The sequence below is a fragment of the Halichoeres trimaculatus genome, unplaced genomic scaffold, assembly GCF_033239565.1.
Source record: "Halichoeres trimaculatus isolate MK-OKI-2021-1 unplaced genomic scaffold, fHalTri1.1 fHalTri1_scaffold_13, whole genome shotgun sequence".
Taxonomy (NCBI): Eukaryota; Metazoa; Chordata; class Actinopteri; order Labriformes; family Labridae; genus Halichoeres; species Halichoeres trimaculatus.
Window position 1 is genome coordinate 20,859,143 of NW_027437191.1, and position 16,018 is coordinate 20,875,160.

Here is a 16,018-nt window from a genome sequence, read left to right on the forward strand (position 1 = left end):
CAGAGTTTTTAACCCGTCTCGTGCAGATGTTCCTCCCACTCGGACGCCCTTACAAAGCAACACGAGCTTCCGTACCGCTCCTTCAACCGCTGTTAGTGGATACAGCCGCGAGCCAGCGCTATGTTATCAGGGTCGAGGTGTGCATACCGGGCGCTTGGTCGTTCTCTGTCTGCGGTGAGCCAGGTACGTAAATAACTGTCTGAGATAAACTCATTTATCAGCTCTCAGAGGGTTTCCATTGACCAAAGCAAGACCAAGCTAACAAGCTGTTAGCTAGCATCGAACATACTTTAGCTTATGGAGCAGGGTGTAACGACTAAAAGTGTGACCCTGTTTATTTGCAACCTTCAGCCGGATGCGTCAGGCGTTGTTGTAGACGGAACTGTAAATACACGAAAAGAGGCCTTGCATTTGTTTACAAGTAAAGTTTTTCAGTTTAGTATAAAGATATGCCCAACTTATATATCTGAGGTATGAAACTAACCAAACAACCATCGCGAGACTACGACACTACACGAAGACATCCGGCTGGAAGTCGCCAGATAAGAGGGTCACTTTTTTCGCCGAAACAAGGGTCTCGCCTACCTGATAGCTCCAGAGGCAACTAACGACAAGGCTTGACGAATAGAAGTTTGTCCCATTAAGTACATGAATTTTTAAAATAAATGTTTACTTGAAAATTTTAACGACACTTAAAGTTAGCATTAATCATAAAAACATCACTGCTTACTCAAGAATTAAAGATTTATTAGTGTGTCTGTCACCACTTTTAGTTTTAATATCCAAAATACGTTTTTGGAATTGGCCCTGTTGTCAGTTAACAAGTGTATTGATGTAGGAGCTTTTCTCATTTTGCCCACCTTATAAGCAGAAGGGGGAATGTTGATGAACAGAAACTCCTCTGTGTAGAGCAGTTAAACACACAAAATAAACAGTCTCTGAATGAAGAAACACTTAAATAATTGTAATTGTTGTGATTATAGTCTTTGAGACATCATTCCATTTAATTAGATCTAATTAACATGTATAAGGGTAGCTGTAGCTCATAATTATTCTAAATTAAACAATTTGTTCAGGCTGAGTAGTCTGACTGGACCGGAGACACTGATGACAAAATCAGAAACATTTAACCAAATATATTGGTTCCTCAACTAACAAGTGTCCTAGCTAATGAGCTTTTTGAGATACAATCCATCTCTCTGCAGATACTTTGCTTTGAGCTGAGAGCTAAAACACGGTTTACAAACCAGCTTCAAATAGCCCACTGCTAGCACTGTGAATGCCTGTGTGAGTGTTGTAATATCCACACAGCATCTTGTGTTTCATTTGTCACTTTAAGCCATTGGTTCACAGTGGAAGCATCAATGTTTTGCTCACATTTGTGCACACAATTATTTTTACAAAAATCTCAGACAGAGTCTTAAGAAGTATCAAAAGTTGATAAATCAACTTTGGGAAAATGAAGGGCCTTAAAAAGTATTAAAAAGTCTTAATTGTGGTTTTATGAGGTATTAAGTTTCATAGGTATTCAAGCTTTGACCCAAAAAATATCCATGAATATTTATTTTCCTCCTTGCAACTGTCCCCTGATTGGGACGTTAAACATTCAGCCGATTAAGTTCTAAAACAGAATAGAATAGAAAAGAATAGAGTTACTTTATTGATCCCAAACTGGAACATTGTTGTGTTAACAGCAGAAATCGATGGAGTCAGTAGAAAAACACAAAAAGAAAAAAGAATAGATTAAAAAAAATACATAAAGACTCTAGTTACAATAAAATACAACAATTAGGATTGTGAGCGGTATAAACACCAGCTATAAATAATGTCATTTTTAGTTTCATAAAGAGAAATTAAATACAACATTAAAGCAAATCACACAATCTTCGGCACATGACCTAAATTTTCAAAATGATTAAATAATTTCTCATTTTCTTCAGCAAGTTGGCCTTGAATAACTGCTGTTTCTTGTTGTTGGAGTGTCGATAAACCTGCCTTTAGTTTAATTTGTTCTTCCAAGCTTTATTCCTCCTTAGCTTACAACATTTCTGTAAAAAATGTAAACTACAACTGTTAAAAAGTGGATGCCAACAACAACTGAAAGTTGAGATAAAGTCTTAAAACTTTTTAAAAGGTTTTTGAAAAAGTCTTAAAAAGGTATTGAAATCAACCTCAGGATTTTAGCATATACCCTGTTTATCTTATTTACTCTGGCACAAAACAGATGAAAATTGTAATTTGTGAAACCATCTACTCACTCTTTTTTCATTAGATGCATAGTAAACTGACACACACTGATGTATACACTTTAAGCGCTAACAGGGAAGGAAACGTTTATGTTACTTGGAAACAGACCTGCTCCAGCAGTGGAACTAGTTTAGTGAGTTTGGCTGGTTTACGGTTAAAATAAACAAAATCTAATCAACAGTTTTTGCTTGTTACCATGTTTTAATGTGTGTCAGCTTTAAATTGATATTCAGTACAACAGCACTCTTCTCTAGTGCTTCCCTTCATTGTGCAGTAAAGCTGATGAGTTTAATGTAAAAGGGCAAAAATCAGGAGATGTTTGGTATTTAAATTTAAAACCCTCTTTTTTGGTGGATAACAAACATGTTTTAGCTCCAGGTAAAGAGGCTGTAAAAGTGCCTCACAGACTGGTGTGTAATTAAGGGAAGTAAAAAAAACAAACAGAATCCAGCTCCAGTTTTTGTTTTGACCTTTTGAGAGGAACAGATTGATCAAAGACTGTAGTCAGAAACCATCTGAATCTGATCACAAACCAGCGTCTTGCTCTACTCAGCCACAAATTGACACCCCCCTTCTGGTGAGTGAGAACAGTGAAAACCTGCACAGACCATCGTCTGCTTTATTTGATTCAGTCCGTGCCTGAGAGCTCCACCTTTCTCTGGCATCCCACCTCAGTAGGGATTTGTGAGAGATCACAACTGACTTCAAGAAGGAAACCATCGGTGTAGAAGCAGCCACGACTTGATGAGCCTTTTTTCAGCAGAGGCCCTGCCCTCAAAAAGCCCACACACATGACTCATGGCACGCAGCAGTGCAGAGGGAGCAGCTTGTTTTTGTCAGCACTGGAAAATCCAGATTTGACTCTGGAAATGGATTAATTAGCTCTTTTTTCAGTGGTCCTCTGTTTTGTACCAATTCAACTGAATATTTCAGTTTTGGACGCTTGTCAGGGCAAAACAAGATATTCTGATACATCAGTTGGGTCCTTTGGAAATGTTGATTTTATTTATTTGTCATTTTCTAAATCAATCAGCAGTCTGGCTCTGCTCTGATGTGTGTTGATTATGTTTATCAACCCGTGCGGTACCTTGCAGGACACCAGAACGCTACAGTCATGAGAATGAGAAGTTCTCAAACTTCCTAACCCCAAATAAGATCTAGTTTTGACATGGTTTCTTTTATTCTGAAAGTCACTGGGTGTTTTTAGGTGGTCTCTATGCACAACTTCCTGTCCTGCTCAATCTGCCCTACGGTGAATTGTCATGTCACTGCTCTGGCATCTGGTGAATTAAAGTGATACTCCAGGATGGAACAAGTTGGGTCCTATCACAAGGTTTAGGGCAGAAATTACCCCTACAGCAGTGTTTTTGTGCAGCAGAAGCCCAGGGCGCACGCACCAAACACCCCCTCCCTGCTCCTCTGCTGGTTTCCTCTGCACTCAGACGGGGCCATTTTTTACTTGACCAAAAACACAAATAAATGGACTCCCACCGAAAAAATCTGATATCGATCTGCATTCACACTTTATTTAGAGAATTTTCAGCACATTACTTTCACACAAAAACACCGCTAAATAAGGCTCTAGTTCTCATTGTGTCTCTTCGTCCTGGCAGACTACCTGCATTTGTTTATATCTGGCACACCGCGCGCACGGACTGATACACTAAGCAGCGAGCGCCTCGTAGCCAGCTGTGGCTCTACATCCAGGAGTATCACTTTAAGGCAATGCCTTATCTGCCGTGACCCGCCAGAGCAGGGACACAGCCAGACCACAACAGAGCAGATCCAGTATGAGTTGACAGATTGACTTGAATAGAAACCTATGGGATCCTTGCCGTGACGGACCAGAGCAGGACTGGCGACACATCTGGTGTATTTTGTTTGTTAAAGGTTTTTGACAATTGTCCACCATAGTTAGAGGAATTGTGAATGAAGTACTTAAGACTGAGAAATGATCTAATCACCTTCTTCTTCCTCTGTTCTTCTCTCAGGCCAATAACGTACTGGTCCGACAAAGTGCATCAGGTGAGTGTTATTTGTGAAGTCTACCTGAAGACCCCTTTAGAAACGTAACATCAGTGAAGACTTTTTCGTATGACTTTAGTGTATCTAAAGACTCTGAGCTGATCATCAGATACTGTAGTTAATGTAGTAAAGCACTGCTGCTAGTTTTGTGGCCACACATGAACGACTGCAGCTTTTAGAGCTCTCCCCTCACACTCTCACGTTAGAGCCTCTTACAGCTCTTGATTTCTCTCATTTTATAATCTCAAGGCCCCTCTGTCTGCAGCCGGCTAGTTTACAGGAATTCTCAGCCGTAAGTGCTCGCTCTCACTCTTGTCTGTGTCTCTGTCTTTAAGTTCCTCTTTTAACCACCTCGTGTCTTTCAGAAATAACTCATTTTCCACACTAACACTGATGAAGGCATGCGCGTGTATTTTTTCTTGCTTTGTTTGCATTTTTTTTTCTCCAATTAAGAAAAGTGTTTCTTTCCTCAACCTATAGATGTGAATTTCCATCCTCAGCACACTGCTTCAACATCAGATATTTCAGGACATCTGCTATTCACAGTATGTAAAGCAACAACCTTGAAGCACAGCAGGGATTTGTTTCTGCTGAGTGTTTATGAACTGTTTCGTTTTCCTGCAGGGGACGAGGTGGTCACAGTGAATACTCCTGCGTTTGCAGAGTCTGTGTCAGAGGGGGATGTGAGGTGGGAGAAAGGTGGGTGAGATACTTAGTGTCATAAATTACACTATCTGTGAGACAGATGTTGAACTGCATGGTTTTCATTGTGTATTTTGTAGCTGTGGGCGACTCAGTGACTGAAGATGAAGTGGTGTGTGAGATCGAGACTGATAAGGTATGAACCTGGCTCTTTTTTATTTTCTCTTTCTCGTCCTGCTCTTAAAGTGATTCCCCAGGATGGAACAAGTTGGGTCCTATCACAAGGTTTAGGGCAGAAATTACCCCTACAGCAGTGTTTTTGTGCAGCAGAAGCCCAGTGCGCTCAAACCAAAGACCCCCTCCCTGCTCCTCTGCCGGTTTCCTCTGCATTCAGACAGGGCCAATTTTTACTTGACCAAAAACACAAATAAACGGACTCCCACCGAAAAAATCGAATATCAGTCTGCATTCATGCTTTATTTAGAGTATTTTCAGTGTGTTACTTTCACACAAAAACACCGCTAAATAAGGCTCTAGTTCTCATTGTGTCGTAAAAACGGCGCTACGTCCGCTGCAGAGCCACAGCTGGCTACGAGGCGCTCGCTGCTTAGTGTATCAGTCCGTGCGCGTGGCATGCCAGATATAAACAAACGCAGGTAGTCTGCCAGGACGAAGAGACACGATGAGAACTAGAGCCTTATTTAGCGGTTATTTCATGTGAAAGTAACAGGCTGAAAATAAAGCGTGAATGCAGACCAATATTAGATTTTTTCGGTGGGAGTCCGTTTATTTGTGTTTTTGGTCAAGTAAAAAATGAACCCGTCTGAGTGCAGAGGAAACCAGCAGAGGAGCAGGGAGGGGGTGTTTGATGCGAGCGCTCTGGGCTTCTGCTGCACAAAAACACTGCTGTAGGGGTAATTTCTGCCCTAAACCTTGTTATAGGACCCAACTTGTTCCATCCTGGAGTATCACTTTAAGTCTGGAACGGGGCGCCAAGCACGTTGGCTCCCCCCAGCTCTCCCGCACCCATCCTCCCCTATTTATGTTTCTTATGAGTGGATGTAGTTTTTACCTCAGGGATCAATGAAGTATTTCTGGTTCTGATCATCAGTCCTAACATGTTTTTTTTTTTTTTTAAGGAGTGTGTGAATGAAATTCTTGATGTCTGTATTTTGTTCTTCCAGACCTCCGTGCAGGTCCCCGCTCCAGCAGCTGGCATCATTGAGGAGCTGCTGGTGCCTGATGGAGGGAAGGTGGAAGGGGGGACACCACTCTTCAAACTCCGGAAAGGAGGTAGGGCAAGTTCAACAGCAGTCACTGTTTCATCACTTCAGTAGAGATGGATGAAACTGAAACTGAAGACATCTCTTTAAATTTCAGAAAACTGCTGCCTATGTTTTTTCTGTGCTGGTTCAGCTCGTATAAACCATGACAGCTACATCTTCCTTCCTAACAATATTTTTAGCTGTCTCTGCCAAAGCTGCCCCCTCCCCAGCTGCAGAGACCCCAGCTGCAGCCCCTCCACCTCCACCATCACCACCACCTCCTGCTTCAACCCACGCCACCATGTCTCCAGTGCCACCACAGGCTGCTCCAGCCAGACCTGGTGTGTTGCCATCTTTAGCAGAAAAATCTCTTCATTAGTTTGAGCTTGCTCTTGGTTTCTGAGTAGGACGTCCTGATCAGACCTGATGTGATGATTTGTCTCTTTGAAGCTCCTGCCGTCAAGCCAAGTGCTGCACCTCCTGCACCAGCTCCTCCAGCAGCAGGGGCCCGAGGAGAAAACAGGGTAATTCACATTTTATAACAATTATTTTTCATGTTTTGATGTTTTGTCATGGTCTGCAATAATTCGTTTTTTTTCTCTTGCTCAGGTGAAGATGAACCGCATGAGGTTGAGGATCGCCCAGAGACTAAAGGAGGCTCAGAACACCTGTGCCATGTTGACCACCTTCAACGAAGTGGACATGAGGTGAGCCAGAAGGTCCCTGACAGGTATCAGCGAGGTAGGACTATGTTCAATCTCAAACCAGCTGATATGTCGGATATTCCTCACCAGTAACATTCAGCAGATGAGGGCCACTCAAAAGGAGGCTTTCCTAAAGAAGCACGGCATCAAACTGGGGTTCATGTCTGCGTTTGTCAAGGCTGCAGCGCACGCTCTGACTGACCAACCTGCTGTCAATGCTGGTGAGGCACAGAGACTTACCTCCTCTATTTGTATCTGTGTGTGAGACTCTACCTCCCCTTTTCCTGCAACTTAAAACAACTTTTTTTTCCTCAGTTATCGATGATACAACCAAAGAAATCATCTACAGACATTATGTAGATGTCAGCGTCGCCGTGGCAACTCCAAAGGTAAGACTTTTGCCTCTGAAAAATCTTCAGTTTTAATATCAAAGGCTCGGTAAGTTTAAACACACTTGTGTAATGTGTGTTTGTTGTAGGGGCTTGTTGTACCAGTGATCCGTAATGTGGAGACCATGAACTTCGCTGACATTGAAAAAGCCATAAATGCATTGGGAGTGAAGGTAACAAGCTGTTTGGTGGTAAAAGAAATCGTAAGATCATTCTGTTGATCTCAAACGTTTTGGTGATAAAAGTTAGTCCCAGAAATTTGTGATCTTAGGGGACCAGGCTTTTGGATTTGATCACTTTTGTCTTGTGCCCAAGGCTCGTAATAATGAGCTGGCCGTGGAGGATATGGATGGAGGCACTTTCACCATCAGTAATGGTGGAGTGTTTGGCTCCATGTTCGGCACACCCATCATCAACCCCCCACAGTCTGCCATCCTGGGAATGCACGGCATCTTCGACCGCCCTGTGGCTATCAATGGAAATGTAAGATTCGAGTTTCATTTCTCTTGGGTAGCAAAACTTGTTCTGTGGTTAAAGACGGATTGAAACGGATCTACTTGTTTTCCAAACATGACTCATTCATTTTGTGATCAACAATAAGACCGCTGTGTCCTCTGATAGGTTGAAATCCGACCCATGATGTACGTGGCCCTCACATATGACCACCGACTCGTGGACGGCAGAGAAGCTGTCACTTTCCTACGCAAGATCAAAGCTGTGGTGGAGGATCCTCGAGTGCTGCTTCTGGATATGTGATGTTTCTACCCACACAGCACTGTTAGTCAAAGATATCTCAGCTGCACAAAGTGAACTCCACGCCAAAAAGATTACGCACAAATTACTTACACAGCCTCTGTCTGTTTAAGTGTTCAGTCCGACTGCAGGTGGAGCTCATCTACAATCCATTATCTCTAGTCACTCCCCGGGAACAAGCCTTGGCTGAATGAAAGGAAATCAATCGCTTTGTGTACTCTCTCTGTGCTTTACTTGCTACACTTGAATTAAGCGGAGAGATTTACATTTACATGTTTTAACTGACAGGTATCCACAGGCTTCAGATGCTCACATTGGTTAGTTATTTCAGGAGGACGTACAAAACCAGAGATAGCAGTGGTATAACCATGAAACAAAATGGTTTTCCAGGCAAAAGTCAGCTGCATGACTTTTTCTCTGCTCATTAGTCGGTGCTCCTGAAGCACTTTTTCCTCAGCAAACTACTTGAAGATGTTTTTAATGTTAACACACAATCAAGAGGATTGCTCGTAGTCCTTGTTATGAGAAACTGAAAGAAAAGAATCCCAAACCTTCTCCTGCTTTACTTCGTCAACCATATCCTGCCTTTTTCATACCCGTTTGAAGCCATCACAAAGTGTCTCTGCCGAGCTTTATTTACACAGACACATGAATTCAGTTTTGCCAAAACTGTAAAAATAAAAAAAAGGACAGATTTTTTTTTATATACATATATATAATCTCAATGTTGTTACTCTGAGGGCAGTGTGTGGCTTGGAGGGTTCAAAAACACACAGTTCTGCTGCTGGTTCTTATGCTGAGCTATGAGATTGGAGATCTTTTTCTTGTGCCGTCCTATATATTAAATCCTTGTACCTATTTAAAGAACCAATTGAAAACATTAAACATCTGAAGACTTTTATTTACCACTAGCCTTGCACACTTACTTTGTACAAATTAGACTGATTAGTCCACTATTGAAAAAACTTTTTTTCATCTTAAACAAAAAGTTGTTCATACTCATGGGACTTATCACATGCACTTTGTTGCTTTATTTTCTTTAGTCATACAGAACAAACAACTTCCTTCCTCTAAGTCCAGCCTTAGTCCATAAAAAGCAATTTCAAAAATACAAGTATGACAAATTGGAAGCGTGTGGATAATGAAGTGAGCATTTTCCTCGTTGAACTACTTGGCTGGATTATTTTATCTCATGCCAGATCTATTTTGCCCCCAAATTTAATACTGCCTATGAATTCTGAGCCAAACACCGATCTTCAAAGCCTCATTACTCGGCCCACCGCTCTGCTCTTGAGAAGATCCAAATAATGGGATCATGTCTGACAAAGTCTTGAGGGTTGATCGGTCCTTTCTGCCACTTCACAAACACAGCCTCGAGTGTGTGCAGCTGTGTATGATACCCCTTCACTATTTCTGTTTACTTTAATAATCACGGGGGACAATGGGTCCTAATGTACGTCTTTGTTTCTCTGCCAGCACCTACACAAACGTCTGAACAACACTGTTTGGAGAAAAAACACAGAATTCATTGTGAGAACATAGAAACCCCAAATATTAGATTACCATGAGAATACTGGAGCTCCTAATGGGCCTGAATACAGCAAACAATGATACAAGGGTTCCTTTAATTTAATTATTTACTTTTATTACCGCTCAAGATTCCATTAGCGTTTGAGGGACCATTTTAATTGGCTGCATGTGCCAGTGGGTGCATAGATATCTGAAGGGTTTGTTGGCAGCTTTTTGTTTCGTCTTCAGAATTTGGCTAAATCTCTGAATTTCCAATGGGACTGCTAAATAAGACGTGGGTTTAAAGTCTTTGTGTTCATTCAGATGAAAGATGGCCTATTAGAAATTGGCAGCTAGCTGTTTGTTTTCATTATGCCACATCAGAGAGATAATTTACCTAAATTATTCTGTTATTTTTTTAACAGATAATTATTTCATTCATTTAGGAAACGTCTGTATTTCAGTCCTGAAAAAGTCCATTTAAATGATCTTTTTATGTTTTAATTCTTAAACACTTTGATTTTCAAATTGCTGAGTAAACCCTGCAGAGATTTGATCACATTAAGTCAACATTCACTGTAAAGATGTGCAAACTGGTTACAGCAAATACCTGTTATTGTCTTCAATCAATCAATCATCTTAATTCATAAAGCACTTTTCATGCACAAGGTGAACACAGTTTAATTAAAATCCCTGCAGATGACCTGAGGAACTGTGGAAGCGCTATCTGGAGACCTTAATGAGGAAACACTGAAGTAAAATGTTAAACACACAACAAGAAAATACAAATTAACAACCAAATTAAAAGAAACAAAAAAGATTATAAAATATCAAAAGACTGAAGCAGTAAAAGATGAAAAACTAAAACTTTAAGATACAGAATTTAAAAGCTGAAAGTAGCAGTGCAGTAAATAGGATAGATAAATAATAATAAGATAAATCATTAAGTTTAAACACATACAAAGATAAATATATATAACTAAAGGTTAAAGTTATATGCCTTTAAGAAGAAGAAGAGCCAAACTTGTTTGAATAAATAAGTAAAAGTAAATCTCAGTTAAAAGTTAGACTAAAAAGCTAAGTTTTAAGTTTGCTTTTATAAATGTTAAAGGACATGTAGTGTACAGGCTGCTCTGTCTCTGTTTTATGTTTTTATGTTTTTATTTATTTAATTCTCAAAATGTGCTGTCTACAGACATCATTTGAGCCGTCAGATAAGGCTGAGAAATATTTCCAGTGCTACAAAATACTTCCTTATTATTGTTCCTATTCAAATAAATTTCTGCAATCATTTCTCTTTTGACAGAAAAGAATGCAGGAGCCTTATAAGCTAGAAAAAATAAGAGGCTTGGAAGAGAAATGAAACAGTCTTATATGTTTTTTTTCCACCGATTAAAAGAAATCCAGTCAATAATTGCTCTAAGGGTTGTGAAGAATCCTGTTTTGCCAACAGGTGGACACTCAATTTAGTTTACTCATTCCTCAAAAAGCTGAAAAATGCTTTCAAGGAGAGCTGAAAACAGAGCTTTTTAAACCATCTCAAATCATCACCCACTGCATATTTCTTTAAGCCTGTTTGTGCTTGAAAAGAAATCTGTGAACCTCGGGAGCACTGAATCACCATTTCAGCGACTTCCTTATCCAGATAACAAGGAGCGCCTGTCAGCTTACCACCAGTAAGAAGGTAAGAGCCTTTAAATTTGTCCTTTAATTCTTAAATCCCAGCGTTAAGAGTGCAGATTGATGTATGCTAACTGTGAGACTTCTCATCAACTGAGAAACACTGAATGCTAAGTCAGTTGCCAGCAAAATGCGAAAACAACAAATGCAAAAAGTTGTTTGGCAGAATATGAAAAGGCACATACTGATTTCTTTAAGGATGTATGGAGTTTGAGATAGGCATGAAATAATGAAGGACCCCCTGGAGGGAAAGCTGTTAGGCCTCTGACCTTTTTTTCCTGATTCATAGAAACAAAGGCTGTGACTACAGTACACTGCCTGCAGTTTGAAAAAATGCAAATAGCAGAGCTGAAATGAGGGTTTAAAAAGGGTCTCCATCACTCAGGATATTATTGTGAATGGGATTGTGGAGATGAATCAGTGCTACGTTTCATGGTTGGTTTCCACTGAGGCCACCTGACAGAAACACGTTGTAGTGTTTGATATAACACCTTGAGACAATTCATTAGCAGCATCTCCAATAAACCTGACCTGCAGGCCCTGCATAAGTAACTCTCACATGCATATTCATCCTGTTTCCTTTACAGAACATCTCATTCACAACTGACCAATGTGGCCAAACAACTAGCCTGCATCTGGCCCTATTCTTCCTTTTCTCCGGGCCCTTTGATATAGATGCCAGCCTTCTTTTCTTCCTCCTCTCGGTCTGTTGTCATACCAGAAGATAATTTTGGACAGGGAGAATGAAGCGGAGGACCCTGTGGCCCCAGCAGCAGCGGCAAACACAGCTGGCAGTGCTCAGGTAGGTGCAGCTGGTTGGTGTCAGGGGTTTAAGTATTCACACAGGACAGATTTGTGTTAAGCAAAGGAGTACTGCAGGAGCAGGGTGAGGGTAACTGAGGTCATAGGAAGCTGCTATTAAGGTACATTTTTAGGTTTGTCTTATTTTATTATAAGACGCCTCTGTTGTCACCTTGTCAGCTCAGCAGACTAACTGCAACAAAGAGAAAGTTCAGCTAGCTGATGCTAGTTAAGAAAAAAAATAAGCTACCTCTTTCTGTGGACATTTCATTCTTCTTTTTTTAACTTAGAAACTACGTCATTCATGCAAAAAATGATCTCTTTTTAACCATTTTTGTAAGGTTGTGTATTTAAACGTGTAGCATAGTGTAGGTGTGTAACACTCAGGTTTCTCTAAACCTCTGTCCACCGACCTAACAAGTCTTGAGAGCAGACAGGGTTCTGGTGGCAGAATTCATCATGCTGTACTTAACATCCAGAGCAGGACACATCTGATGGACTTCTCCCAACAGCTCCATGAAGTCTTCATACACAGGCACGGTCTGTATCCCAAAGAGAGATGTTTCACCATGCATCCCCAGACAAGATTCAGGTTTCGCTCACCCTGCACTTACTGAAATATCAATCTCCACCAGTGCTGAGTTGGTGTTCTTTGTAACGGTCTCGAGCAGCACCAGAGCTCCAGCATTGCTCATGGGGTTATTGGAGAGCTGAACATAAAAACATGAATGTTTCACATTTCTGTTAAAGAATCAACCGTCAGTCGAGTGAGAAACCAACATGAAATCTCAGGGCTTGAGCACTCACCTTGAGAACCTGGAGGGTGTCGTTGGTTTTAAGGCCCTGGCAAAGAAGCTTCACAGCTTGATCGTCCATTAGGTTCCAACTTAGATCCAGCAGAACTAGTGTGCTGTTTTGTTGCAATGCCTTACCAAGCGACGCCGCCTCATTGCGACCAAAACCATTACATGACAGCCGGAGCTGCATCAGACATGAGTTGTCCTAAAGAAAGTAGAGGGTGAAGGCAGCTAATATGACAAAGAAACAGATCAATAAATACACAGCCAAAGATATTCTATTTTCAGATGGTTGTTACCTTCAGCGCAGCACCCAAAGCCACAGCACCACTCATACAAAGGTGGTTCCAGCTCAGGTCCAGGACTTCAATACCAAAATTGTTGGCTTAAGGAAAAGAAGAAAAAACTGAAGGTTATCATGCATTTAAAAAGCAGCTAATTAACCATCAATTCTGTTAAGTCAAATATTCTTTTTCAAAGAAATCAGAACAAATGATCATTTCTTGGAGTGAGTTATGATATATTTACAAACTTGGGAGAAGAAAAAAAAACTCTTTCAGGCAAATTATCACAGGGTGTCTGTTTATCATTCTGAACTCTCTTAATAGTGGAAAATTACAAGTCTTCTCCTGAAAATCATTTTGTTGTTGTTTATTAAGCTTAAACTCAGAGGCATAAAAAATGTTTCAGATTAATTGAGATGTACAATTGGTTTACTCTGTTCTTTACATTTCTATTTATGTTGGATTTAGTCATTTCTCTTCGTCTTCCACCTGGAGAAGACTTGAAATTGTCAGTGTCCTCTATGCAGCCCAATAAGCACAAGGTGTTCTCTTTTTTATCAGATCATAAATAAACCATAGTGGGAGATGAAGGAGTCCTTACTTTGGGTTTTGGTGTCTGAATAACAACAAAGAATAGTTTTGTTTTGAGGTATTAGAACACCTATAACTGACTCCTACATACAAAAATGCTAACTGGTGACAGAAAATGTGGTTCTTAAAAGCTGTAGGGTTTTATGTTTTACAGTTTATAAAAGAGTCACAGTCAGTTGTTGCTGTGATGAAACACCCACTGAAAGGCCTAAAGTTTGGATCTAAAAAAACGTATTGTTCTCTTATGGAAATAAGAAAACTGCTGTTTTCGTTTCATTCTTTACCCACATTCAGAACATCACGTTAGACTAGTCTTTGTGTATCCAACACATTTCTTAAATATTAATCTAAAAATGTTGGCATTAGCAACAATTTACTCCAAATACAGTTACAAAAGAAATTCTTTACCCAACATAAAACCCAGGTGCTCTCCTCCTTTCACACAGATTATGTTGTGACTGAGGTCGAGCTCCTTTAACACACACGGACCCTGTAGGAAGAAAGCACGGGCACTTACTGAAAAATGCTTACAAGGTTTTAAAAGCTGCATGATGTAGACCCAACAGTCTTTAATCTGACCTGTAAAGCATCAGCAAAGTATTTTGCTGCAAAGTCATCAAAATGATTTCCTGGGATAAGGGAGGTGAGGTCATGTGATCAGTAATCTACAGCAAGAGGTATTTTGTATGATATATTAATGTTTTATATCTTGTAAGGTGTGAGACTAAGTTGATCACCTGATAGTTTGATGGACTTGATGTAGTAATTTTCTGACAGCATATCAGCAATGAGTTTTGCTCCTTCAAGGTGAAGCTGGTTGTTGGAAAGGTTCTGCAGTAAAAACATGAAGCCAATGAAGTCACTTTCCTTCTGCAGATCACTCACATCTCATTTTCTTACTTATGTGCTCTCCTCAGATAAGTGTAAGTGGAACACTCACAATCCTTTGGATAGTGATGTTACTTTGAAGCATCTGCATCAGATACCTTGCCCCCTTCAGCCCGAGGTTGTTGTTCTCCAGCTCAAGGTTGGTAACCGTGTTATCAGTCTAAATCATTAGGACAGAAAAATGAATTTCAGACTATGTAGGAAAATGTCCGAAGTACAACCTCTCTTCGTCTTCTCCTCTGAGTATGTTTATGAACTGCATTAAAAGTTCTGGAAGTCATTATCTGACTGAAGAAACTAAATAAATCTGTAAAGAAAAAAAAACCCAGCCGTTTAATTGTGAACTTTTTTTTCCATTGAACTTGGTCAAAAAGTTTTGTTTCCCTTACTTGTAAAGCTGTAGCCAGCGCTTTGACCCCCAGAGGTCCCACACCATAGTGGTTCAGGTTGAGATATTCTCCACTCAGGTAGAGGTAGGAGGAAACAGGAACGACCCCTATACGCTGACAGGCCCACAGGTAGGTCTCAGCTTGGGAAAAGCCGTGTGGCTGATTGAGGACATCTGAAAGCAAGTTGTCAGAAAGAACAAAAAGAGGAGGTGCATAGTTTATATATCATTAAAAGAGCTATGTGGTCACTTACTGTCTGTTTCCAGGTCAGTATCCCATTCATCAGCACAGTCCTCCTCTGGGACCTGACTCTGCTCTAGTGCCTGATCCTCGCTCTCTTTATGTTCACTGTCTTCCTCTTGAGTACTCATCACTTCTTAGGATTCTTAGTGTCAGCAACACCAGAGAGGAAAGAGGTGTGGTAAGCGGTGTACAGAACACGAACACATAGAGCTACATTACATGACTGTTAGCTTGATTTAAAAGATTAACTTAACATGACTTTCTTGATCTTGAGCAGTCATGCAAGTAACAAATAGTTACTTCATATAGCTGTACTATGTATGTACTGTGAAGCATTAGCCCCTGTCACACTGAAGTATCCTAAGAAGAAAGGAATATATTTATAACTTTTTTTTTTTAAGAAAGGTGTCCAAAAAGTTTAAGAAATACATTACACAACATTTTGTTTGTTTTGCATTCCATCTCACCATCCTTCACCACTTTTTTCTCCAGCCAAGGTAGCCAATGATTTTAAAGAAAAGTATTTTGTTTTTTAACATGCTGAGATGGGAAATTCTGCAACTCTTACAGATTAAAACTCCCTACACAGCATTTATATTCAGATTATTAATTAAACAGGTGAAAAAAATCTCGTTTGTGGTAGAATGACTCAAAGTTGATTACGTTGCGAAGGTGTAGGCTACTATAACCACCACTGCTTTAGACGTTCTGTTTAACTGCATTTTAAGCTAACTTGTATTATATGTAGTAACTGGGCAGGCTTGGACAGCAGAAAAAAAAATCATGTACATTAGTATTTAAGAACACAAAC

The 16,018-nt window shown here is 40.3% G+C and overlaps 2 protein-coding genes across 2 annotated transcripts; one reads left to right on the forward strand and one right to left on the reverse strand.

Moving 5' to 3' along the window:
- Positions 1-25: 25 nt before the first annotated feature.
- Positions 26-8,928, forward strand: LOC141801494 (dihydrolipoyllysine-residue succinyltransferase component of 2-oxoglutarate dehydrogenase complex, mitochondrial-like). Its single transcript, XM_074684543.1, has 15 exons — positions 26-183; positions 4,239-4,272; positions 4,522-4,564; positions 4,753-4,817; positions 4,897-4,971; positions 5,055-5,110; positions 6,099-6,207; positions 6,380-6,520; positions 6,630-6,703; positions 6,789-6,886; positions 6,974-7,104; positions 7,199-7,272; positions 7,362-7,445; positions 7,588-7,755; positions 7,894-8,928. Exons 1-15 carry the CDS (start codon positions 121-123, stop codon positions 8,026-8,028), a joined length of 1,350 nt encoding a protein of 449 aa, XP_074540644.1. The 5' UTR covers positions 26-120; the 3' UTR covers positions 8,029-8,928.
- Positions 8,929-12,428: 3,500 nt separating this feature from the next.
- LOC141802331 (uncharacterized) lies at positions 12,429-15,335 on the reverse strand. The gene is made up of 10 exons (XM_074685872.1): positions 15,218-15,335; positions 14,965-15,137; positions 14,628-14,735; positions 14,425-14,518; positions 14,267-14,316; positions 14,096-14,177; positions 13,112-13,197; positions 12,823-13,017; positions 12,630-12,725; positions 12,429-12,557 (listed from the first exon to the last, which is right to left on the reverse strand). The coding sequence occupies exons 1-10, from the start codon at positions 15,333-15,335 to the stop codon at positions 12,429-12,431; spliced, it is 1,131 nt and encodes a 376-aa protein (XP_074541973.1).
- Positions 15,336-16,018: the final 683 nt, after the last annotated feature.

Coding starts and splice junctions, on each gene's coding strand:
- LOC141801494 (XM_074684543.1), top strand. CDS start 121: ATGTTATCAGGGTCGAGGTGTGCATACCGGGCGCTTGGTCGTTCTCTG. Junction 4,818..4,896: donor CAGGACATCTGCTATTCACA/GTATGTAAAGCA, acceptor GTTTTCCTGCAG/GGGACGAGGTGGTCACAGTG. Junction 6,208..6,379: donor CTTCAAACTCCGGAAAGGAG/GTAGGGCAAGTT, acceptor CAATATTTTTAG/CTGTCTCTGCCAAAGCTGCC.
- LOC141802331 (XM_074685872.1), bottom strand. CDS start 15,335: ATGAGTACTCAAGAGGAAGACAGTGAACATAAAGAGAGCGAGGATCAG. Junction 15,138..15,217: donor TACTGACCTGGAAACAGACA/GTAAGTGACCAC, acceptor ACTTGCTTTCAG/ATGTCCTCAATCAGCCACAC. Junction 12,558..12,629: donor TGGTGGAGATTGATATTTCA/GTAAGTGCAGGG, acceptor TTTGGGATACAG/ACCGTGCCTGTGTATGAAGA.